The sequence below is a fragment of the Botryllus schlosseri genome, chromosome 6, assembly GCF_051294905.1.
Source record: "Botryllus schlosseri isolate E-star chromosome 6, Bs_hap1, whole genome shotgun sequence".
NCBI classification, from domain to species: domain Eukaryota; kingdom Metazoa; phylum Chordata; class Ascidiacea; order Stolidobranchia; family Styelidae; genus Botryllus; species Botryllus schlosseri.
In genome coordinates, this window is record NC_137241.1 from 25,480,528 (window position 1) to 25,506,293 (window position 25,766).

The 25,766-nt window shown below is 39.8% G+C and overlaps 2 protein-coding genes across 3 annotated transcripts; both read left to right on the forward strand.

The window, feature by feature from the left end:
- The first annotated feature begins 573 nt into the window (after positions 1-573).
- LOC145441803 (WD repeat-containing protein 18-like) lies at positions 574-4,112 on the forward strand. The gene has a single exon (XM_080319744.1). The coding sequence runs from the start codon at positions 2,653-2,655 to the stop codon at positions 3,730-3,732; it is 1,080 nt and encodes a 359-aa protein (XP_080175870.1). The 5' UTR covers positions 574-2,652; the 3' UTR covers positions 3,733-4,112.
- On the forward strand, positions 4,062-25,766 carry LOC145441800 (circularly permutated Ras protein 1-like). Of its 2 annotated transcripts, none has more exons than XM_080319738.1 (21): positions 4,062-4,204; positions 4,838-4,919; positions 7,001-7,050; positions 7,899-8,010; positions 8,087-8,644; positions 9,797-9,861; positions 10,887-11,052; positions 12,044-12,220; positions 13,482-13,520; positions 13,591-13,680; positions 14,786-14,940; positions 17,574-17,655; positions 17,719-17,837; positions 18,101-18,185; positions 18,244-18,350; positions 20,114-20,220; positions 20,285-20,437; positions 21,902-22,004; positions 22,062-22,197; positions 23,141-23,287; positions 24,272-25,766. In XM_080319738.1, the coding sequence occupies exons 1-21, from the start codon at positions 4,155-4,157 to the stop codon at positions 24,350-24,352; spliced, it is 2,664 nt and encodes an 887-aa protein (XP_080175864.1). In that variant the 5' UTR covers positions 4,062-4,154; the 3' UTR covers positions 24,353-25,766. The 2 variants fall into 2 exon arrangements, with proteins under 2 accessions (XP_080175864.1, XP_080175865.1); XM_080319739.1 differs by having other exon boundaries at positions 8,087-8,506.

Genomic DNA, 25,766 nt, shown 5'->3' on the forward strand with positions numbered 1-25,766 from the left:
GCTTTGGGACTTTAGAAGAGAAATATTCGGAAATTTTATCATCCTTGCGAATTGAGAAAAGATTGCTTGGAAAGAGAGAGAAGACATCTTCCTTTCGATCATGAGAAACGGCTTTTCATCGTAGGGACACTTTCGGTAGCCATTGCCGTTATACTGGCATTGGCATGATACTGTTACCATGGGTTGCTGTCGCTGGAGTAGTAAGGAATCCCGATTTACAACTCAACTGAATGGAAAATGTCTATTGTAAGCTGAAAAAGGATCCTTAAGTGTGGCATTCTCCAAGATGGCAACGTCTTAGGTGCAGTAACAATTGCACAATGCACATGCACACTCTGTTAGTCTTCGTTGATATTACAGAAACATTGAATTGTTGCAATTAGGGTTGCATTTAAAACAAAAATTAATTAAAAACAAACATGTGTAAAACAAGGCCCTAATTTAATACATGTTTTTATTGTAGGTTAGAATCTATAGATTCATTGCGCTGTGTTGAGTGTGTTCACGTGTTTTCTCTGGTTAGCTGCGGATTGGGGGAAAACCCTATATCGGAACAATTTTCATTTGTTTGCTGTTTGCTCACGGTGTGGTGGTGTTGGCAACGTCTTACGTTTCAATAAAAATCCATAATCGTCAGATTATATTTTCATCATCATTTCGGTTAATTTTATCGATAATTACGATTTCTAATATGATTCTATCTAAACTTGAAACGGTAAGAATGAGAAGGTCTATATTTTTATCTGTACCGTTGATTCCGTTGAAGTGTATGAAGAAGAGAGACGCGAAGGAAGCGAAGGAAGGTTATCGAGTCAGCATCACTATTTCGCTATCTACATAATTCCGTATTGCCACGCCACAATGTTAGTGGTGAAGCTGAGGCTGTGGTACTATAGTTTTACTGTATTTCAAGCATATTTGGTCTATGAAACACTGCTTATTTATGCATTACAATGTATTCTTGAAAATATTTGCCTTGACTTATTGTGTTTAATACTACACTACAAAAAAAAATTAGACAAATTTGGTCTCAAATTTAAGAAATGAGGATGATTTGGTCTCATTTTCAACAATTTCAGTCTCACTGATGGTCTCATTTTACCCACTCACCATAAATGCTATTTTCGACTCAGACAACCATATATATATTGATCTGAATATTATATGTGAGTAGTAAGTGGCATGTACCTTGATAACTATATCTAGTGAATACCTTGTAAACTTAGTACAGGATCATCTCAACACTGCAATTTCTGGTCTCTCTCATCCTTCCCCTCCTCCGCTCAGACCCCTAACACTGAAAAGGATGCCCTCAAGGCACTGCTACTATTTTCGATCAATTTCTGGCTTACTTTTGAGACATAAAGTTCTTGGTAAGACTAATTGGTCTTTAAGACTAATTGGTCTTCAAGACTTTTTTTTTGTAAAAAATCGATTTGAGACATTGAGACCAAATTTGTCTGATTTTTTTTTGTAGTGTAGATTATGTTATACAAATACAGTATACTGTACACACGCGGGCAACGGTGCAGCAGTTGACTCAATTATTTTGTATCGCTGCAGTGCTATTGTTTTTCATATCTTTTCATCATTTCTAGTGTTCATGTTCATGTTCATTAAACTATATGATAACAAAGCAAATTTCATTGAATAATTGCTTGATCTGGTCGAGGTCTACCGATTGAGAAGCCGTATTTTCATACCACTACGCTATCTTAACGGCAGTGTGGGGCCGTGTAGTGATTATATTATAATATAATATCCTGTATATGCCCGCTCATGCTTAGAGAGTTGCAGGCATATTGTACCAGTTTGCGAATTCCCTAATTCTCTCAAATTTCTAAGGGCTGTACACACACACAGTTTGTAAGTCACATGCTAATTTTAGTTCCATAATGACCGTAATATATAGATCAATGGTTATTGGAACATTTTATAGCCGTGGGCCACTTCACACAGTTACTTATAGGGTTCTGCTCGTAACATAGAAGAATATGTATCAGTATGTGTGGTGGCACGGGTGGGATATTGAAAATTAGACGACATGTTTGACATTATGAGTTAACAGTATGCCTTTCATGAGCTGGTCTACGTGTTATCACTACTTCGCTCCTTTTTTAGTAATTTAAAACCAGTTCACTGTATTACTGGTATACCTTGGCTTGTACCTTGTTATCAACTTATCATAACTACTATCCTTTTAGTGTTTTGCAATCTAGCTCGCCTGATATAACTTAACCGAAAACCTCGGTAAAAATACGTTCGTCAAAATAGATATGTATGCTGGAACATTCAGAAGGACTACAGTAAACTTTACATCAACTTCATGACTTTTTTCAAAATCGCTCTGTGGCGCGACTCAAAATGCTCACATGACCCACCAGTTACAAGTCACTACTCCAGTTAACATGTTGTGCACAATTCAATCTATAAGAAAAGTAGGCTACTTAGTTCGTTTTAGTTATATCATGGTCTTCTGTATTGTTAAATTTATTATAATATCTATGATATCTTGAAAGACCTTGCTGATTGTGCCTGGCTGATGCTAGTTTCTTCAACATCATGCTGTTTCTACAGTGTCCCGATTTAACGACCATCTTTCATTTAGAAGGTTACTGTCTACTTCTCTGTAGTTCTGTATAATTCTGTAATATGTTTGAAGTCCTGCTTATCAGTGAATCGAAAGGTCAACATTGCAATATCGCTGTCCATAATGCAACGAACGGCCAGAACCTTTCAACATTCAAAGGAGGTACCTCTCAAGCTGGAACATTATGCGCTCAGAGTGACCAGCATATCTTATCATCTGTGCCAAACAAACCAATCATTCAAGCGTATGATCTGAGTAGAAAGTCTCAAGTTGCCACTAAAATTCCAGTGCCTGGAGCCGTGTCCAGTCTAACGGTCAGCCACGATGGAGCTTTGCTTGCGGCCGGAATAAAAAATGACATATTAGTATGGGAGCTATTGAGTGGGGATCTTCTGGGTGTGCTATCAATGCATTATCAAAAAATTACCACACTGGATTTCTCGCATGACGATTCATACCTTGCTGCTGGAGGAGAGGACGGCATTGTATCTGTTTGGGATATGGCTGATGTGTGGGATGATGCACAGGATCAAGTCAAACCTTATCACTCTTGGACTTGCCACATAACCGCTGTCACAAAAGTCAAGTTTGGATTGAGATATCGATTATATTCCTCATCATCAGACCGGTCTATACAGTGTCATGACATACCTAGCGGCTGTCATAGTATCAAGACCATTGTTTTTGAAAATGATGTGGTATCGTTTTGTCTGAATCAAACCGAGACATTTATATACGCTGGTTGTTCAAATGGTGCGCTAGTTCGGTACGATCTACTTCAATACAGCAATGAATCTCAGCCAGTTCATGCAGGCAATGATAGCCCGTATAGATTATCTGTAAAACATGCACATTCGAAAAAAATAACATGTATCGTATGCAGCATGGATGGAAGCTGCATTATTACAGGATCTGAAGATCAAGAAGTGAAATTTTGGGATTCCCTAAGCCTTCAATACATGAAAGTTATTGAAGTGAATGGGCCTTTGACAAACTTGTTATTGCTTCCTGCGTACAATGGTTTTACAGACGCGGCACAAGCGACAATCATGCCGCTGCCGAAATTGAATCGACAATTGAAGAGAGTTGAGGACGGTGACAACGGTTTGAAATTCTTTCACACTCTCCCTATTGGACAGTGAGCACTTCCGAATTTGGCTCCGATTCCAGTGCATGGTCTGTTGGCATATTGGTTCATTCAGGGCTGGGTGGGATTTCACTCTGAGATGCAGCAGCAATTGTGTTGATGTTTTGGATGTTGGCTTGTTTGTTACCTACAAGTTTTAGAAGTGGTACTACTATTTGGAATAGAATTTGGGTTTTTTGATATCGTGAGATTAACTTTTTATTCTGCTGATTGGCCTACTGAACCACCAAGTGCCAGATTTAAAAAACTTTTCCATTCTAGTTGGTGTAATGAGACTTGACCTAATCTCTGCAATACAATCATTCTGCATTTCTCTTTGCTCCGATCCATTTTGTGCTAAACCCTGCCACTCTGAAACCTTGTTTTAGGTGCAGATTATTTAGCTCTAGCTAGGCGCGATCAGTTTGTATTTTGAAAATGGACTTTGGATCAAGCCATGTGTACTCTGGGGATCCATACTATTCGCCGTGAGTATGATGGTCAACCTAGGCCTAATAGTTTTAAATAGTCAACTTGCAGTTGTTCATATAAAATGTTAGTGCCGTGTCTATCTCTTTGTATCAGTACTAGGTGTAATTATTTCATCTGTCCAAAAGAGTTGAGTTGAAGCATTCATTGATACATTGTTTCTTTGGATTAGTATTTTGAGTACTAAAAGATGTGTCAATCAGAAATTCTTCTTTTATATGCATAGATTTTCATCACAGTTTAAATTTAGCTGGCAGCACCTTCCTAATTTGAACGAGTAGCTACCATGTCTTAGTTCTGTGAAATCTTGTAACCTTGAACTTATTCAGCGCTCAACGCTGCATCAAACTGCAGATTGTATATATTCCTCACTTTCCCACAGTTGACTCTGATGATTTATCTTCACTCATCACATTCACATTTTTTTTTTCTGTTTTCAGTGACTTTTTATGAGAGGACAAAAACATTGTTAAATTGTTGACTGATTGATTGATCATTAATTAGGTTTAATTAATTAGGATTCATCCCGAAGGTTGTGTTTTACAATGTTAGAATCTAACACATCTAATAATGATAAGATCTCAGACATTCATCCTGGATATTTTTTTAAGATATGACCTTTTCATTTTCAGCGTACCGGTAGAAAAGACAGCTCCTCCTCCTGTATCTGACACAATTTATGAAGCTGTGGAGCAAACATCAGTCCAGAATGATGTGAGTAAACGTCTCTTTTCTAATTAGCATTTTAGACTTTCTATTCATGCTCTTGCATTGTGGCAACGATATATTTGATTTCGGGCCTATCTTGACTGCTTTTGGGATCTTGAGTTCCAGGATACAGTGAGTTGAATTTCTAGATAGATGGATCTATTATTTTGAGGAAGCAGGTGCAAATTGTCCGAAGTCGGTTACCACTTCACTGCTAATTTCATTTATAAGCTATAGAGGCAAAAATAAAAAAGAATTGTATTACCAATATCAAACTAATCGAGACAGGCGTAAATGCATGAAATGAAGACCGTACCACATACAGTTACCGTAAAGCGGGGTTACTTTGGACTGTGGGGGTAACTTAGGACACTAAGCAGCAAAACATTTAAATGGTTATTGATGGAAAACTGTATCACAAGTAGTCTCCATAAAAGGTGGATTCATTTCTCTATCAGATAAACTGGATCCGTCATTGATAAATTAATAACGGGGGAAATTTCATCGAAATTGATTGGTAATAAACTTCTTGCTACCAAGCATTGATAGAGTGTGAATGTGTGGGTTGAAATATTCGCGGCAGAGACCTCTAAGCAGTCTTAATCCATTGCAGGCTCCCACTCAGATCAATATGAACAAACGTCATGTCCGAATACCCCCTCATATTTTATCAGAATTGGGTAAATTTGGACAGCGGAAAATGCCATTTTTACAGGTCTGAAAATTTGCTGATTGCTCTGTCAAAGTGTATCATCAACTATATTTGTTATGAGTTGCCTGGCTGCTGTTTAAGATAGAATGAAAAGGTTATTGAATTGAGAATTCGCCAAACTATAAAAAATGGGTAAGGAATAAGCCAAGAGATTGTACGCGAGTGGATGCTTCTATAAAACTTATCACTTACTGTCAGAGATGCCCCTGATAAATATGGCATAATTCACGACAAAATATATCCGTATGAGGACATAGGAAAGAGAAAGCGCATATTCTAAAGAACAGTAAAATATTTGAAATCTGCAATAAATCATGGTAACAAGCCTAATGCTTGCTGACGGGTAACCTTAACACCATATGTTATTTAAAGTCTCAATTGGAGAGAAGATATGAGCGGAAATTGTGATAAGGGATGAATCCAGCTGGGTGTTAGCCTACATACACAACCTATTTTTTTTTTTTGGGGGGGGGTAGTTGAAAATAGTGCAATAGACCACACCTACTAGGCCTATTTTGTTTCATTTGTAGCCTCTGCTCTCATCAACTCCGACCATATAAACCCCATTTTAGTGGTTTTATAGATAAGAGTGAGACACAGACACAGTTAGTTATATAAAATATGGTACCGGTACTTATTTATGACAATGAACATTTTGGATTAGTTAATTCTAATCTTTGCTACATTAACTCAGAAAAACAAAACTTACTTCCCCTGCAAAACTTGTAAAACATTGCTTAAAGTAATACCGCTCTACAGTAGGCAAGTTACTTTATTGGAGCGCTAAAATTGCAATGAAAAATAATGAATGATGCATTTCAAACTAATTGAGAATTGTATTCAAACTGAAACGTGAATTAAGTCAGGTCAATGGTCTCAGTATTTATGATGAAAAGACATTTTCTGTAATCACAGACATGGCAGATACAGATATATTATCACTAACTATTAGATGTGTTCAATGACACAGTTCGCGAAAAAAATTCTCGATGCGATGGTGCATGATATCAGCAGACCTGGCTAATTCATGGGTAGCCTGCCCCATGGTTTTAAATTTGCAGTGTTTCAAGTCTTCTGCAAGCAACGGACCAGGCTGTCTATCAGCCCTATTTCCCAGTATAAGAATCCTTTTCAAGTAGAAGCAGGGTAGATGAGTGAAACCCCAAGTGCACGTTTGGTATTTAGCAGGAATTTGAGTCAGTGTGGATTACGGAGTTCTGTAATTATATGATTGAATGAGTTCGCCAAAAGCTCAAAATTAGGAATTTGTGCATTAGCATCGGTCTCTATTGCCTGTTGTACTTTTTCAAACACCCCGTATCATTTGATGCTCCGATGAGCAAGAATTTTACGCCTTTCTCTGCTATCTTCACAGGACGAAGGAAACACATATGATCCGGTTGCGCCTGACATCAATATAGAAAGGTATTTCACAATTATTTCATACAGATGTTACCTCTGGCAAACTAAGAACTTTTTTGTGAAGGTGTTTTAAATACAGGCAAATCATGCCCTGTCTTAAATCTATGAAAATGAGCAATGAGCATACAATCCATGCTGATTTAATATGTTTTAACTAATCAATCTCATTCTAGGCTTCCTAAACTGTAATTATATTGTTTTGCCAGTGACAATATAGTTGTGTTTGTTTAAATAATTATCACTTGTGTTTCTGTTGTAGATGTTGTTGTTGTGAATATGTGAATGATTTGTACCATGGCAGGGCAGATGTCAGTTTGTGCATAAATCATATCTTCAATACATGCTTGACGTCAGAATTATCTAAATGTGAAATTAATTTTATGCACACTTTACCTAGACTTAGTCTGTATCACTAAATGTGTTGAAGCCAACCGTGTGACTGGGAATTATTTGACCGATGGTTGCCGATGATTCAAATTTCGCAAACCGGTTGAACCTTACATATAATATATAGGAGTGTGGGATAGGCAATGGGTTGATTATTGAAAATACAATGGGGTATTTTCAGAATTCAGCCTTACCCAGAATATTATTTCAAGCATGGCTTAAGTCATTCGTGTTTTACGATTGCTATGAATTGCGGTTTCCAAGGTAGAAATACCGGAACATTGATATGAATTGTGGTTTCCACGGTAGAAATATTACCTCTAGCAACTAATTAACGATATATACATCCAACTGTTTGTCGAGGCTTCCATCAAAGCAATTATCAGATATGCCTGCCTAATATCTTATTGATACCCACTAAAGTTGTGTAAACTGCAATTTAAAACGATTAATTGATTCCACAGGAGGGAGTACGATCTAGTGCCGTATGAGCCAAACCTTGATGAAACTAATAACGTGGAAACGAACTCCAAGCCCGTTGAACCGAAGAAAAGCACTTCATCGTCAATGTTCCATGTATATATTTGTCTATTTCTGGATGTTTTGAAAAAATATTGACCTCGGTTTTCGTGTATCTTTTGTGTATCTGCAGAAAGCGTTTAAAGCCGCCAAAATTAAGAACAGGAAGAAGAAACTTTCCAAATCCACAGGCTCTGTGTCTGAACTCGACTTGTCTGTCCCGCCGCCATTACCGCCGCCAAGGCCTGTTCTGTCTAAACCACTTCCACCCATACCGGGGCAAAGCGATAGTGCCTCGGGTCCTCCGTTGCCTCCAAAACCTAGATCGTTGCACGCGCAATATTCATGTCCCGAAACTCCGAATGAATACAATATGGTGCCCGAGATGAGTGGAGTTAGTATATCCGGAAGCAAACACAAAAAGAAGTCTATCCTGGAATTGGCAGGCTTCGACAAACCGTTATACCCGGCGCTTCCAAATGTCTACTCGGATTCCTCCTTCGGCGAACAATCTCATCTGACACCGACGGCTCCACAGCCGACTAACGAAATGGTAATAAATCCTGACGATGGTAGCTTCGAATTGATTGATTTTGATACCGATGCCGTTCCGTCGACTGTCTCATCAGCTTGTAGCAAGAGTAGTGAAAAAACGGGTGAAAGTGGTTGCGATGATTCTTCATCAGTTATGGTATGCTTTTGTGAAAAAGGTTTGCAGCATGGTTTGCGTCACAAATTTGTTTTCTACCAAGGTCCTCCCTCTGCTTTGATTGGGCTTATTTTTGATTTCTATTAACGCACACTGCATCATGATTTCATTTTTCTATTTTCTAACAAACATCATTGCTGCTTCTGCATTACTGATTGCAACAACTAAACCATTCCCAAGGTTTGGATGCACAGCACACCCACAGGAGTGTCAGTTTTGCTATCGTACTGATTAGGCTGTAATCCAAATATGCACTATTTGGAAAATATGCGGTGACTATTATGATACCTACGGTCTCATAGTTCGAATGAAAGAAACAATTCTAAATTCATAGATTGCAACTATTTCGGTGTGTGTTAGACTACCTCAGTTGACTATCGCACGTATTAATTAATATTCTTGAATGTATGAACAGAATTTGTGTTGTTACTTGAAGGAGCACTGCGCTCAAAAAATGATGCGGTCTCAAATTGAAGGGCAAAATGAAAAATTTTTTTTTAGCCGCAGCCATTTTCTTCAGAACGCCACCGTAATGGAGCTGCTATTTATTGAAATTTCCACAGGACCTTCACGCTCCAGCTGCCGCGGCTGCTTAACCTGTTACATGGCGCGATGTCTTCACTGTCGCACTTGCGAACTTTAGATAGTTGTCAGTCGATGTTATGAAGGAAATATGTCTATGGTTCGTTCTCTGCGTGACTGCCTTATCGCGTCGAGCATGTGCGACGATGAAGACATCGTGTCATCGCGCCAGTTGGAGCGTGAAGGTCCTGTGGAAATTTCAATAAATTGCAGCTCCATTATGGTGGCGTTCTAAAGAAAATGGCTGTGGCCAAAATTTTTTTTTGTTTTACCCTTCAATTTGAGGCCACATCATTTTTTGAGCGCAGTGCCCCTTTAATTCCCAGTCACTTCGAGACCCAGGAAGACGCATGAATTGCCATCATGTGCTTTCTATCATCCTTTGAGCAGCGTTCGGCTTTTCTACAATACTGTTGGTGCCTTGGGTGTTCGATGCTCAATTATGTTGGTTTGCATGTTCATTGTTTTCCGTCAAAATCAAGTATGTTTTGACTTGGAGCGCATCAAAAGTCTGAGTGCAATATGCTTTGAAATAATTTGTTGTTATTTTAGACTCCGCCTGTGCCTTCTGCTCCACCACTGTCTGCAAGCTTGGTCAGAGCAAAATCAGTTGTCAGGTACGTAACGGGTCTGACGTGAATTTGTATTGAAATAATGCTGAGTAATGTCGGTCGTATGATGAGGAATCATAGCTCAATTGATTCTCACAGCTATAAAATTATAGATTTTGCTACCTTGTACATTATCGCCTTTCGATAACGCAAACACAGTTATTTATTGGCCAATATCTGTTTGTTGACTCTAGGCGGTCGTTTTCAGTATCACTGTTTGCCAAAATATCTCAAGTATATCAACATTACAATTTACTGGTCTACGTTTGTCAACGTCACGTCTATTCACAGTTTATACCAAGACTTGATTGAGCATGAACCTATATGCTACGTCGAGCGTACACAATTGATCGAATGTCTCTTGAATAGAAGTAATAGCAATCTGGGCACAAGTTAAAATAGTGCCTTCTGAAAGACGCTAAAACTTTACATACATCAAAATATGGGTAATAAATATGATCAGGTGTATAGGTAGTTTCGTCCTATATACACTGGCTAGCTATTCGATATCTCAGGATGCTGCTCGTGTGTATTGCAGCCTATGCAAATATATGATTTTGAAACAGTTCTCTCATGTGAATATGGTCTCGCGGTTATGGTGACTTCCCCTGTAAAAATGATGGAACCATAGCAGTATAGCACTGATGGCGATAGTTACTTGGTTAAACAAGATAAAGTATTAGGTTGATTGGGAATATTCTGCAAACAAATCCTCCAAGGTCGTTGAAATCAAGGCAATATACTTTGAATGTTCGTGAAAAGTATAAGTACTTCATTGCAAATGTGACGGTGCCTCGTCATAACACACATGGATATGAGCACAAGCAGTGAGCAAGCAGAGCAAAGGTCCCTTGTCTCCTCATAATTGCATGATGGATATTGCTTGTGGAGCATTCTCATTTATTTCTACAATGTGACATGTAAATTGAAATTCAAGTTTGGGTTTTATTCTTGGAAATTTCATCTTGGATCACCCCGCATATGTCTCTATTGTCAATGTGAACTGCTAATCATTCTGTATCCAATTTTAGTGAAAAACCGAAGAATATTTACGGTTCTGCCGACACAAATGTAGTATCAGTGAAGATGTCAATATTGGAAAAAATGGAGAATTCCATGATATGGGCAATGCCTCCGCAGAAGTGTTCGCACTGTGAAGCTGTCTTATTTCATCGTGCATTTCAAGATGATGACGAGGTATGTGTTCTGGCTAGTCGATGGTATGTTGCAGGGGTGGAGTGGAGATATTTTGTCACTTTTATTAAAGACAGAGATTTCAATCGAATGAAAATCACCGCTTCATAGACTAGACTGGATATCGAATACCACCATACCAATTGTCAGTTCAAGCATCTTATGATCTTACTAATCCGAGTATCTCATGGACATAAAATGATAAACAACGTCTGCACAAAACTGGGACATATCTGCAAAAATACACCCTTTGACTGGTTTCGATCGATTGTTGTTTTACTGCATAGTCAGTTGAATTCGTATAGTGTCGATGATATATTGGACCTTGCACCATCTGGAGAGTTGTTCAAAATGCAGAATTTGACATGATACCCATGAATATGTGGCATTAAACCAAGAACCTGATATCGCAGGAAATAGTAACTGGGCCAAACTTGGTTATAAGATTATGTAAATTAGAATATATAGGCTAACTGCAGAAATCATTTCATAGTTCATGTGATTGCCGTAGGCTCCAAAATTTTCTAATGATTGCATTGCATTACTAAGCTCACCACATTACAGCCTGAAGTGCTATATCAAAAGAGAGATAGGGCTAAGCATTCATGACCGGAAACCAGTGTATGACCTAATTTTGTCGTTCTCTGGAGTTTTTGGTTATGTATATATTATAGCCTACCATCAAAGCGCATCCCTCCTGGTGTGCTCGGCTATCAAAAACCTTCAATGCTAAACGTTGTGTGTCATGTTTGGAACTGTTGATATTGGGTGAGATGTAATCTGCCAAATATACGCTGCATGCTGAATATGGTGCGCCAGGCATCATTCGTGCTATAATGTTATGTGCAAAAGAATGTTTTTTCTTTCAACCCGTATTACTACTCCAAGCAAGTGTTCCAAGTGTCGAACTATTGTTGCAGCACATATCGAATAATCGAACGTTGTTGTAACTCTAGTGTTGAAAATTTCTGCCTACAACGATTTTACGTTTTAGGAAAAGACTTGTCGGTTTTGTAACGCAGTCGTGGATGTACAGCAAGAAACATTGCCGCTTGTCGGTAATGAAAGCGACGTCACGTATATTCTGAATCAGCCTACAGGCGCGCCGAACGATGATCCCATCATCGTGTTCTGTATTGATACATCAGGAAGCATGTGCGTCACGTCGGAGGTAGTCTGATGAAGTCGTAATTTGTGTATGAAGCGCGAGACCGTCTGCAATGTAGACATCAACTAGTAACCTTGTAAATTGTAATTACTGATTGCCTGTGCATGTTGATTGTCGTTAGTTTTACCTACAGAAAAATATGAAAATCCAAATGAATGGGACCTACGCTTATTCTGTTCGCACCCTATGAATCATGTAAGCGACCTCAAAATTGTTGCATACGATTTAGCGTTACGATTTTCTGGGGTCCATAGCAATGGCAACTTATCAAGGATCTTTGTGAACCGACAAGATAGCGTAATGGTTAAGCGTCCGGCTTCTTGATCGGTAGGTCGTGGGTTCGATCCCCGGCCGGATGAGACCAAATACCTAGTACCACTGGTATCCATGACTTCCCTGCTTGGCGCTCATGCATTACTGGGATAGCATGGAGGGGTGGTACAAGACTTAGAAAGCCATACAAGGCTATATCTGCACCTTCCTTGTCCAGCGGCATATGTACATCATGCACTCATGATATTCATATGCACATGTCGTGTGTGAGTGTATCATGAGTCGGTGTACATGCCGCAAAAACATCAAGGACAAAAATAAACTACGTCCTTTCCTTTCCTTTCCTTTGTATCCATTTGTATGAACTAGGAAGGATGTTTAAATGTTTATGTCTGTCACATTGTATCAAGGTTTACCATGGCCAAGATATGACCAAAAGAAATTGAAAACTTTACACAAAGTTTTCTCAAAATATGTAAATGAACATAAACTACTTTGATTCCACCAGTCCCAATTTGAGCTTGGCTTGCCCATCAGTCGATACCCCTGAGTAAATGGTATCAAGCCTAAGTACCCATAACCAACCTGGGTTCTTGAGAGAATTCATTTGTTACCATAGCCATTGAGCACTTTACTCAGTCTTCAAGCTTGCGAATTCCAGTTTGTTTGATGTCTCTTCTGATTTGTCAAGGACAAGAATTCATAGCCTACATTCGGTCAATGCCATCGGCCAGTCCTCTGAGTTGTGAATTTCTGGTCTGACTGGTGTGTTTTACTGTTTTTATGGCTAGATTTTTGGTTATTGTTGCAACTAGTGAATAAATATATACATGACGTCCATTGTAACTAGTTTTCACCAGATGTTGACTGTGGTTAATAATTCCTTAGCTGTCTTAGCGGTATTGAATAGCTGTGTCTATTTGATTTCGAATTTTACGCTATTTGACAAATTTGCGTAGGATATTATGATGCGATCTTTTATTTTTGTCAGATACAAGCTGAGAACACTCACTTCATGTCAAGACTTCAGGTGTGAATCTTTCTCGAAGATTGTATTTTGGGGATTCAAGGAATAGTTTCATCATCGTATTTCCTTTTAGGCCGTTAAAGACGGAATTCAAAGCCAGCTTCAGCAGTTGCATTTCTCGTATCCAAAGTGCCGAGTGGCTATCGTGGCTTTCAGCGATACGGTACAGTTTTTATTCTTTTAGATTGGTTTCGTACCACTCACTTTTGTCAAGTCGTGTGATTACGAAAATTTCCTGGAATTCATTATCATGCTGCTTTTCTTCGTAGTAGCTGATGGCTACAATGGCTGTGCTTGGTCTGAACAATTTCCGGTATTTTGAGTAACATTATACTCCATTGAAATCGCACTTTACTGCATATGGTGAAGGTTATGCTTTCTTGAAATTGCATTCTGCTGCATATTGTGGAATTTATGCTTTATGGAAATCGTGTTCTACTGCATCCGGCAAAAGCGTTTCAAGCAGTCTGTTATTCCTGTGATTTGCAAGCTTAGCGCTTCGTAAAATGTCCTTATACAACAGTTGTGGGTTTACGGAGCCATGGCAAATTCCTCTACAGCGGAGCCGGGTAACTTCTCCAGTCGGCGGGACAGATATGAGAAAATGAAGTATTGGGCAGGCCGCAACCCTGAATCGATACATTGTTCACTTATTCATCAACATATACAAGGAATAAATTGTATTTAACATAAACTTCAAAACCAAAAACAGTATCTATCTAAGTTATTAATGTAATGTAATGTACTTCAAATAGCTGTTGAAGTCAATGAAACATCTATGGTCGATAAAAGTTATCAACAAGTGTTTTGAACTCTGGCTGCATGTCGGACGTAGAAGCCCTTAGTAACGACGGCACGGAATCATCACTTAGATTAGAACGCTGCTTTGAATGGTAAATGTTCATGTTCTAAAATGTTCGCAAAAGTATGTAGACCCAACAGTCACTATAAATTGACGTAGTAACCAAGCAGTGGAGAATTGCGGCAGACTGTGGCTGCAGGCCATGTTATTTTTGAGACCGGAAACTGTCTGCGGGTCGCTCAAAATCCCGTCGCTGGCCACATGTCGCCCGTCCCTGCTCTGCAGCCACATCTTTCATCGAGATTGAATTCCCTTTGTGCGGCTATATTACGTGGCGTTGTCGAATTATGGCCGTCAATTTTGATGCCATTCCTGAATTTCCTTGTTATGCATTCACCTTTGGAAATTAGTTGGTTTTTGCGACACTAGAACTGATAATTATTGGTAAATACTCTTGTTTGCTCAGGTTGTGTCGCTGGGAGACGGTTCGCCGGCACAGCGACTGTATCTTAACGACGCCCAGCTGTACGACACAGACTACATACTGAAGGCGGCATCGGATTCGCCAATACCGGGTTACTTGGGACATACCCACGCGCAGCTGCTTCAAAATTTACACCTGTGAGCGAATTTGTGTTTACGAAAACCAGGCTCGTTTGACAGCGTATTGCACTGTCGGTTTCGGTTATCTCTTTATATTTTTGCTTACACATACACATACGTAGGATAGGAAAAACTAGGACCTTGCGAGAAAGGAAGTTGGAACATCAACTGGAGAGCATAACAGTAATAAACAAAATAACAAACGAATTGAATACAAACAAGATTACAAAAGAGATCAATAGAAGATATTTAAAAATTATGAGTTGTCAATTTACAACAACAAAATTTTGCAATGAACTGATCGTGGCTAGGGATGGGTGATACGAATCGCTGATTTTGGATACCGTATGATTCGAACATTTCGATGCTAATTGACATGTCTAATTGTCTAATCAATGACAGATTACAATGTTAACTTATGTGGTCAAGGTCAGGTATCCCGGTGGGATACTTGAAGCGTGCATGCAAACATATACAATGCAATTAGGGTTGGATTATCCGGATAACGGTTAACCGCAGGTATTTTCACTATCCGATATCCGGATATTTTTCTGCCGGTTAACCGGATAAAAAAGAATCGTTGCTAATGCATTTTACACGTTTTAGTAAGCTTCAATAAGTCGTATTCAGTGTTGGCGCGGCCGATTAACGAGAAGCGTGTTGCCAATTAGCGAGATGCGTCTGTACACATTGCACAATGTGATGTGACGCGATCTCCTGCTGAGAAAATCGTTAAATTAGGTCATTGATTGCCGCGCGCTCGGCTATCGTCTCTGGCCTGATTTATCGCGTCTTCAACAAGCCGATAGTTCCACTGGATTGAAGAATCGCATCTGCAATAGGCCATGTGCATTGTTCACACAATTCCATCACTGGCCTGCACAATCGCATCTTCATTGGCTTGGTGCTCACGATATTATCGTTGACCTACACAATCGCATCTGCAATAGGCCTACGAACGATATAATCGCTGGCCTAACCATCTCGGACCCAGCATGCATTGGCTCCTATCTCTCGATGGCTTGTTGACGATATGCCGTTAAGTGTATTCTAATTAGTGATACTGAGAGTGACACCGCGAAACTGAATGACATCGAATGTTCGCAAAAATGTGCGTGCGTGCAAGCGTAATTGATTTCCGGTGATGATTAATTCGAAAAAAAAAATCGAAACCCCCTGATTTTATTTCAATCCCCCTACATTTTCGGCTGGCTGCGTGCCTGATCACGTGAATTAGAGCGAGGTATCATGTCGGCATCAATTCCAGTATCAGCTAGTCGTCCTTCTAGTACCCCAAACCTAAACATAAGGATGGTCAAAAGGATTTAAAGCCGTTGAAGTTTCCGGCGTACGACCTGCCAACCTTTTGACTCTCCACGAAGCGCTGCTTTCTATTCAGCCCACTTCTGTGGAAGCTGATAAAGCATTCAATGAACGTGGACTCTTTGCTACAAAATTCCGGTCCCGGCTACAGGATCCCACAATCGATGCATCTGTGCTTTATAAAGAGGGCATTGCAGAAGCAGTGAACATTAAATTTGCGTGGTTTTTCTCGTATTCCCTCATACTGCGCGCGTAGGTAGGTACTCTACAATAACACTAAGCCCATTTACATGGTCAAGTCGTCTTGAAGCCAAGTCGTCTTGGAGTGACGTCATGAGACGGCTTGCCAAAGTGATCGAGTTTACATGGTCATGTTTATCGCAGCTCGAGTGATATACAGCACTTTGGGATTCAGCTCGGGAATATGCTACGGCAGTTGAGATGTCCAGAAATACTTCAACACAATTCTAGAATGACCAAATACACCGTGTATATATTCTTTCTGATAGTGAGTTGGGCAAGTTATGTTGTTGGCTGTACTCGCTTCATAAGTTGTGTTGCTGAACAAATAAGACCAGTGTATATTATAAAAGCAGTATCATGTACTGATAGAGCTTTCATATTCACCCAGTTGAAATGCGTGCCGGTTTCGTGAAATAGGAACATGAAATGTTGGTATGTTGCTGCAGTCTGGATTCGTTTTCAAGTGCCGGTAATGTTCAAGTCGTCTCCAAGCGACTCTGCGGAACGGATTGAGCTCAAGACGGATTGAAGCCGTCTGCCTTTTTCTCTTTTTCAAAAACGAGAGAGTCGGATTGACGAGTCAGCTTCGAAGCTGACCCAAACGGCCATGTAAATGGGCTTATTGTGTAATGATTTTGCGATCCGTTTTACATGCAGACCTAATGAAATCGATTGTCTCACTTAGCAGTTATTATCCGGTTAACCGGTTAGATAAATTCCAAAATATCCGGATATATCCGTTATCCGGATAGCGAAAATTATTGATATCCGAACTAACCCTAAATGCAATCATGTGCACTATACGGCTGTTAATTCACAACACGAATACGATATTATTTTCAATTAGAAAAAATATTGAGAAATAGGAATTCGATTGCATTGGGAATGTATTCCGATTCGAAGTGACCATAATTCATTTTAGCGATCCATACGCAGTGCACAGTACATGGGCTACTGGCCGAGTTTCAGGGCCCTAAAATTATAAATCCCAAACCTTGCTTTCACCACAAACCCACTATAATAATCCTCACCTCATGTCAAGTCCTCTGTAGCGTATTTAATATATCCCTGTATTTTAACTACAGTTTGAAAGAACATGGAGGAACGGCTTTGGGCCCAGCGTTGTTTTTATCTGTGGCAATAGCGTCGAAAAGACCGGGATCTCGTGTAGGTTGCCTGCTGCTTGGTCTTTTGTGAGAAGCTGTAACTACGATGATGTCCCGTGTTCAGGTCATCTTATGCACAGACGGACGGGCGAACGTTGGTATCGGCAGTTTGGAATCCGAATCGGACTATAAGATGTGCCACAACTTCTACAAGGAAACAGGAGATTTGGGAATCAAACACGGGTAACCGTCGGTTAAATATTGCAATGTTGTGTTCCTATGCTTTAACGAGTAAGGTTATATACTTTTCCATGTAGACAGAATCATCTGCAGAAAAATCAATCTGCGGTGCAGTAACGTTCACATAAGTTGTCAAAAATATTCTCTTCTGAACGCTGATAGAGCTGTAAACTATGCCTATACCCATTTAAGCAATATCTCAAGAATATTTTGGCTGACTGCATATGTAACGCAAAAAGTATATACGGGTATCCATTTTGTTCCAGAACAATGGTGTCGATCGTCAGCATAGAAGGCACTGACTGTCGCTTAGTGGAACTGGGCAAGGTCGCTGATCTCACAGCCGGACAAGTGAGTCGGTGTTCTTCTTAAAATCTGCTCTCGCCGTAACTATCTAGTTGAATAACAGGTCAGAATCGGAAGCGTAGGTACGATCGGCGACGAATTCCGTGATATTTTGACAAACTCGCTGATGGCCACGCAAACGGAAGTGAAAATATCGACGCAAAATCAGCTGTAAGTATACGTTTCTTCATCGTTCTCGCATATTGTCCATGCCGGTGTTACCGTGGCAGCTCGGATATAATATCCTATTAATATTTGTAAATGCTCGCATCGGATTTATTCAACTGCGATACGCCATCATGGTTGATATTGATCGTAAAAGTACAGTCTCGATGTCACAATAATGCTCGTTACAATTCCGATACCATGCATTTTGTGATAATTCCGTGTTCATCCAAGTTACCAAGGACCCCGGTGTTGCGTATTTGCTATAGCCGAGGAGCCTTGAGGCAGTGTTGGGATTCCTCAAATATGGTTATTTGAATGACCTGTCTTGACTCCGAGTCACTGTCCTAAAATCATTTGACTCGAACTCGACGTATGAGAAATGTGGGATGACTCGTGAACCAGAGACAAATTTTCAAGTTTGGTGGTACAAGTTTGGCGGGGTCTAGCCAGCATGCGTGTGTATATATGCGTCCAAACATTAAAGCAAATGTTTCAAACTGAAATATTTGGTGACTTTAAATGGGCTCTGAGCTCGTAACATTTGACTAAAGCCGCTTTGAAAATTTGACTGACCTTTCTTGAAGAATTTTTAAATAGCTTGAGTTGACTCTAATTATTAAGGCAATATTTTTTGACCTAAAAAACGGAAGATTTTGACCTAAAAAATCTAAATTTTGACCTTTTTTGACCTAAAAAAACTGAAATTTTACCAAATTTTGACCTCACGTATGCAAATTAGGTGTTTTCACATATAATGTTAAAATTGTACTACTTATCTTCATTTCTGGTTGGAACTGCCTGTCCTTACAAAGTAGATTGGCCTGAAAAAATGTTTTTGGCTCCAAAACTGACAGATTTTCACATGAAAAACTAGTATTTTAACGAAATCTGGCTCTATGAAGAAGTCCAGTTGTTACATTACGTATTCTGGTGGAAATAATTAAAATTTGTTGTAGTACAACGAAAGATCTTTTCCTACATTTTCGGGTAGAAAGTGTCTGTCTTTACTACGTAGCTTGCCAAGAACGGAGAAAGAACGTTTAACAGCAGCATTTGTTGGCTGACAACACTCAAGTTGTGTGCACACTGCTGGTGACAAACCGTGTTGCTTCATTCTGACAATGTTGTCTATATCACAATATTTCAGCTTGCGCTTCTTGATATAAGAACCATGCAATGTCCAAGCAGTCTTGCTTCAGCTAGGATATTGCGGTACGTTAACCATAAAACCATGTCACAATTTGTTTCATTTGACCATTTATGATTCACAATGAGCAGACGATGGTCCGTTTACAACGGTAGGTCTATAAAGTAGGCTACAAGCTGTAAAATATCAAATGATAAGTTCACCGACAGCGCAAAATCTACGATACAAACGAAATGCAGAGGTCAAAAAATGTTTGACTTTGTAAACAATTTTGACAAATTTTGACCTAACGCTACAATTTTGACCTAATTTTGACTTTTTTTGACATGTCCAAAAAAATTGCCCTACTAATTATTTTGGAAATTTGCAAGACCTGACTTGAAAAAATTTAAAATGGCTCGGCTTGACTAAACTCGAGTCATTTCGAAATTTTACGTGACTCGACTTGAAAAAATTTGAAAGGACTCGAATTCACCCGAGTCAAAATTTGCGTCGGCTCAAAATGACTTGTGAACCGAAGGCGGTCACTTGATCTCAACACTGCCTTGAGGGGTTCAGGAGTATTTGCTGTCAATGTCCTCCCTTTTTACGCCATGCAAATAAAGTGCTCGCGTTTCAGTTACTTCAACGACGGCGCTAGCGATTGCCCAAGCCTGGTTTCAAAATTCGTGGGCAATATCACTCGGGAAAGCGAGGTCGCCTTCAAATACGGCGTGAAGGAAGAACGTACGTGTCTTTCGGTGTTTTCGCCTAGTTGAGCGGCAGTCGCGAATCTGCGCGTGCATTTCAGATCAAAATTCGCCGCCCGAAAGCGCGCTCTTTCAGCTCCAAATGAAATTCCGCGTACGCAACGGATGCACTTGCTTGCGTGTCATCACACAGGAAAGGCCTGTGACTGAGAATCGCGTCTTAGCCGAGCAGGGATTGAATCCGGCGGTTGTTGGTATGTTTTTACCTTGCAGTAAATGGTTATGGACGGGAGTAATTAGATTCCGGATGAAGTATCAAGCTTCAAGTTGAGTGTTCCAGTATGACTTATTGTGACGTCGTGCGAACGGTGTGGAAAGTACCAATATGTGCCTTTAATACAATTACAAACAAAAAATGATTGTTCTACATTACATCAGGAAAATTTGACGTTTTTTCGACCAAGCTTGTTTCGTTGCGCTTCGTGGCAATGCAATGGATTGATCACATCTTTGAGGAAATGTCATTTCCACTAACGTGTATAGTAGGGTGGTTCAAAAATAACCTTTTTTCCTGAATCTTGCTGGTTACTTGATTAAATCGTTAGGTTGCCTTAAAAAACGACGCACACCAAATTTGAATTCATTCCAACCAATATTCGCGGATTTCGTAGAGTTTGAAAATTTTGAATTTGCCTGAAAATGCAAAAAAAAAAATTTTTCCAATTTTTCTGCCAACCCCATGAGATTGTTGCGCTGTCTTCAAAAACGATGCAAAACAAATTTGACTCAATTCCAAGCTGCAGAAGTGGAGTTATTCAAGTTTTTTGGTGATAATTCTGGGATAATCCACCAATCAAGGATAATCCCAGAATTATCAAAGAAAAACTGAAATAACTCCACTTCTACAGCTTGGAATTGAGTCAAATTTGTTTTGCATCGTTTTTGAAGACAGCGCAACAATCTCATGGGGTTGGCAGAAAAATTGGAAAAATTTTTATTTTTGCATTTTCAGGCAAATTCAAAATTTTCAAACTCTACGAAATCCGCGAATATTGGTTGGAATGAATTCAAATTTGGTGTGCGTCGTTTTTTAAGGCAACCTAACGATTTAATCAAGTAACCAGCAAGATTCAGGAAAAAAGGTTATTTTTGAACCACCCTAGTGTATAGCTCTGTATTACATGTTGGGCTGTGATACAACCTATCAAGACTTCATTTATCGAAACTATAATTGGATAATTTTAGTAGTCAAGATAGCGTAATGGTGAAGCGTCCAGCTTCTTGATCGGTAGGTCGTGGGTTCGATCCCCGGCCGGGTCAGACCAAAGACCTGATTAGTAACACTGGTATCCATGACTTCCCTGCCTGGCGCTCATGCATTACTGTGATAGCGTGGAGGGGTGGTGCATGAGTTAGAAAGCCGTAAAGGCTATATCTGCACTACATCAAGGACAAAAATAAACTACGTCCTTTCCTTTCCATCAAAATTACTCACTGCTTCACTAGTTTTTAACTTGAGATTTACTGGGTTCAAGTGGATCAAGCCTTGAAACAAACAACAGTTTACAGTACTTGAGTACTATGAAAGTGAAGTTATCTCAGCAATCTACCCTTGATTTTGTGGCAGTGATATATTCATTACGCGACTACACATTTTATTATTGACGGCGAGGTCCGTTCTGTCGGGTAATCAACACTTTTCTTTACTCTTCATTCAGGGACTTACGCCTCGCAACTGGCTTCCAAGCTTGTGCTAGACGGCGATTTACGCGACGCCAAATTGATAACGGACGCTCACAAGAATTTGATCAACCGTGCGATGTGAGAATTTCGGCGCTATGTTTCACTGCGTGTCGTTCTATCGGTGAACTGTTTCAGGTCGATACGTTCCACCATGACGGACAGATCGGCGGAGGGCGACGACGAGAAAATCTACGGCAGCGTGTGCGCTAATATGGACGAAATTAATCAGGAAATCAAAAAAGTTGTGCAATCCATCGACACGGATGTAACGGTGGGTGGATTTCGATCTCTATCCTCTGCTATTGATATTATTACAAAAGATTACAAACAAGATTACAAAACATCAAACGATAAAAAGAACACAATAATGACGATGTTTTTAGATTCGAAACTATTCGGAATAATCTTTTGATCAAAACCCACCCACCTTGGCTGACAGATGTGAATGAAAGAACGTGTCAATAAGAGCCCACTGAATGAAATTTGAATATGTTATTCAAGTGTCAGCCGAAAATATTCGGGTTTATTTCAATATGAATAAAGTATTCAATTGTATACTGAAGCAGTGTTGGGATCAAGTCACTACCTTCGAGTCACAAGTCAACCCGAGTCATTGCTCATTTTGACTCGAGTCAAGTCAAGTCACTCGATTTTTGGAGATGACTCGAGTCAAGTTGACTCAAGTCAAGTCACGAGTCAAGCCACAATGCAAGTCCAGTCGTCACTCGAGTCATCCCAACACTGTGCTGAAGTCCTGTGTCTTCAAATATAGAATGAAAATAGTAGATAATGTAATAAGGGCAAGCAATGAAACTAACGCGGCTTGTGTCGGTATGTGAAATCGATATTGAATCGAAAACGACAGTTGAGTATGCAACGCTTCATGCGATGCCATGACGTCAAAACTGACCCTATCCCAAAAATTAAACATTACCTGAAACCTGCATGATGGAGTGTCATGCGCACAAGTGATGCATGCTCATTGCTCAACCTAGAATGCATTCAGTTGAATCTGTCGGTATTTTGTGCACTGTTCAGTGTTCAATGATAAATGTGTTTGAAATCAATGCCCAGGCTCGCAGCTAGCAATTTATAGGTGTAATGTACAATACGCACCACCCAGCGTGTGTACCTGGCCTTTTTGCTAGCAAATTCCGTGGATGTCAGTCGATATTTACGTGTGTGTCATTGCGTCCCAATTTTGTACTTCACAGTACTCGCGGGACCCCAATTCTCCTCCTCCACTGCCCCCAAGACCATGCGACACTCCCAGCACAATGAGCCGCTCCTCTTCAATGTCATCTATTGCATTTCCTGATGTTCCGAATAACCCGTTGGCTACCAAAGAAAAGCTTGTTGACGTAAGTGTTAATATATGCCGAATTGTTTCCGGTTATCCGGTCGCGGAGATGGTCAGCAGTGACCTGATGAAGTACTTCTACTTTTTCGGAACTCTCACTTAGGCTTTGCCTACTTTCACTGTTTGCTCTAATGGTTATAATTTCAAACTACTTTCACTTCTGCCTAACAGATTGTCAACGCAAAACTACTTACATTTTACGCTTTGGATTTTCTCGAGTAGAAAGTACTTTTGGAATGGGTTCAATCGCTTTTGAAATTTATATTGTCATAGTAACAGGGAGAGATAAGCCCGTGTGTCGCAGTGTCATGATATGTTTCCGAAAAATTGCTTCATTCGTGGAGTCATCGGTCATATTGCATTGTCGCGAAGATGCATCTTGCGATTTTGAGAGTTTACTATTTTGTCAGAAGCTCACTTCCGATATACTATTTAAGTACGCAACACATCGACCATATGTACTTTTCAAAATTTCTCGATTACCTTTCAGTTATTTCATTTTCTATTTCTACTAAATCACTACTAAAATTCTGGATTCCTATGTCAATTTCAAACCAGAAGTCATGCTCGTCTCCTCTGAGAGTAGATTTTATTCCTTTTTCGATTTAGTTCTGGAATCATGCGTCACTGTAGTGCGAAAGGTGCGAATGCCCCCCCACATTTTTGAAATGTTATTATGACATCAGTTGTTTTCATGACGTCACAACGAATATACGTAAAGTCAGGGCATAATTTGAAGTTTTGATTGCAATTCTAATGTTCGGCTGTAGCATTTTTGCGTCACGTGTCGTCAATCCAAAAAAATAGATGCTAAAAGAAAATTGCACCCCTCATTTTAATCCATCCCCCCCTACCCACATACGAATGGCTGCATCAGAGTGCCTTGCGCAAGGTACTTCCTATCATGATGAATATAGAGAATTAGGTAACATTACAATGGTACATATGATCTATTGTGATGTAGACGTTATTCGCTTCTCCGCAGGCCGTGGAACATTGCCCGGACGAAGTAGCGACAAAACTCTTCAAGCATCGCAACGCGTGTCAAGGGATGTTCGCGGGCTGAGCAACAAACGTTCACTGTGTGTTTATTAACATTATCATTGTTACTGCTGTTACAGAACTTGTAGCGTGCCTGACTTAATCCAGTACTATTTTCGATTTCTTTCACTGCAGTATACTCTCGAATGCACAGGTTGCGATATGGTAATTTCAAAATGACGGAAAACCGATCCTTGACGTTCTAATCATGCTGCGTATGACTATAATCGTGACGAGATCTTATCGGGGTGCTTTATTTTCAACTATATTTTTGATTGGTTTAGCTGCGTGAGTGGATACCCCGCATTGTACATGTACAATGTACATGTCCACCGTGCTCCTTGGACATATGAGCATGTGACATAATAACATCCGACACTTGGAGCATACGGGTTAAATTTGTGGTTAGGGTTCGATTTTAAGGGGTTGGTTGGGGTTGGGGTTCGGATATATGTAAGAATTAATTTTGCGGTTTGGGTTTGTTTTAGGGTTATAAAGTCACTTTCACATGCTTAAGTGTCGTTTTTCATTATGTCGCATGCTCAAATGTCGGGCAACCGTCCACCGTTAATGATGATGTAAATGTTTTTCTCTCCCGAAAATATTATTATTAACACTTCGAGCCGTTCTTATCATGACGTTCGACTGGAATGTATGTCATGAAGACCACAGCACTAGCCTCGACCCTTCAATGCAACTTTTTATTTTCCTAAGTTCATTTTCAGTTGGAATAATAATATTCCGGGAAGCATCTGCGCGGGAGCGCTCGTATAATCACTTGAAGCGTCCTTAGTTGTTCAACAACGCCGGAGATTTGATCCGTCATTTTTCTACAATGTAATTTTATACCATCCGATCCTAATAAGTTCCCACTGTTGTAGTTGTGGCGTGAGGCATTTCTTGAAGGCCAAGTTCCATTTTCCTGACTTGTTCCCCTCATTTCCTTTGTAGTCACGCAGTGACTCATGTGTTTTATGTGTCTGATTTGATCACAGTGGAATGTAGCCGACGCTTTCACAAAGTTACTGTAAACATGTTACTGATGTAGGATGTATTGACATTGTCGGATAGAGTCTGTAGTCGGCAATCATCAAATATTACAACTTGATCACGTAGCGATTGTGCATTAAAAATGGGATAAAGAGTAGTGACAGATTTAGGCTGTTTGTATCGGTGAATTGTTTTCGTGATTTACGCAAAACGGGTGAATTCCCATCGGGGTATTAAATAATTCTGCACATAAGTTTCGACGTGGCGACCTTGCTCAATGCTCAGTCATGGCTTACGTAACTCAGTTTAGTAGGCCATGGTTGAGTCAGTGTAGTCTTACAATGGGCAAGTCTATTCAATCGTAATTTGTAATTGGGTGTGTACGCATGTCGATCTCCCTGACTTTATCTGTGTCAACACAAATATATGAGACATTTGCACGTGTTCAA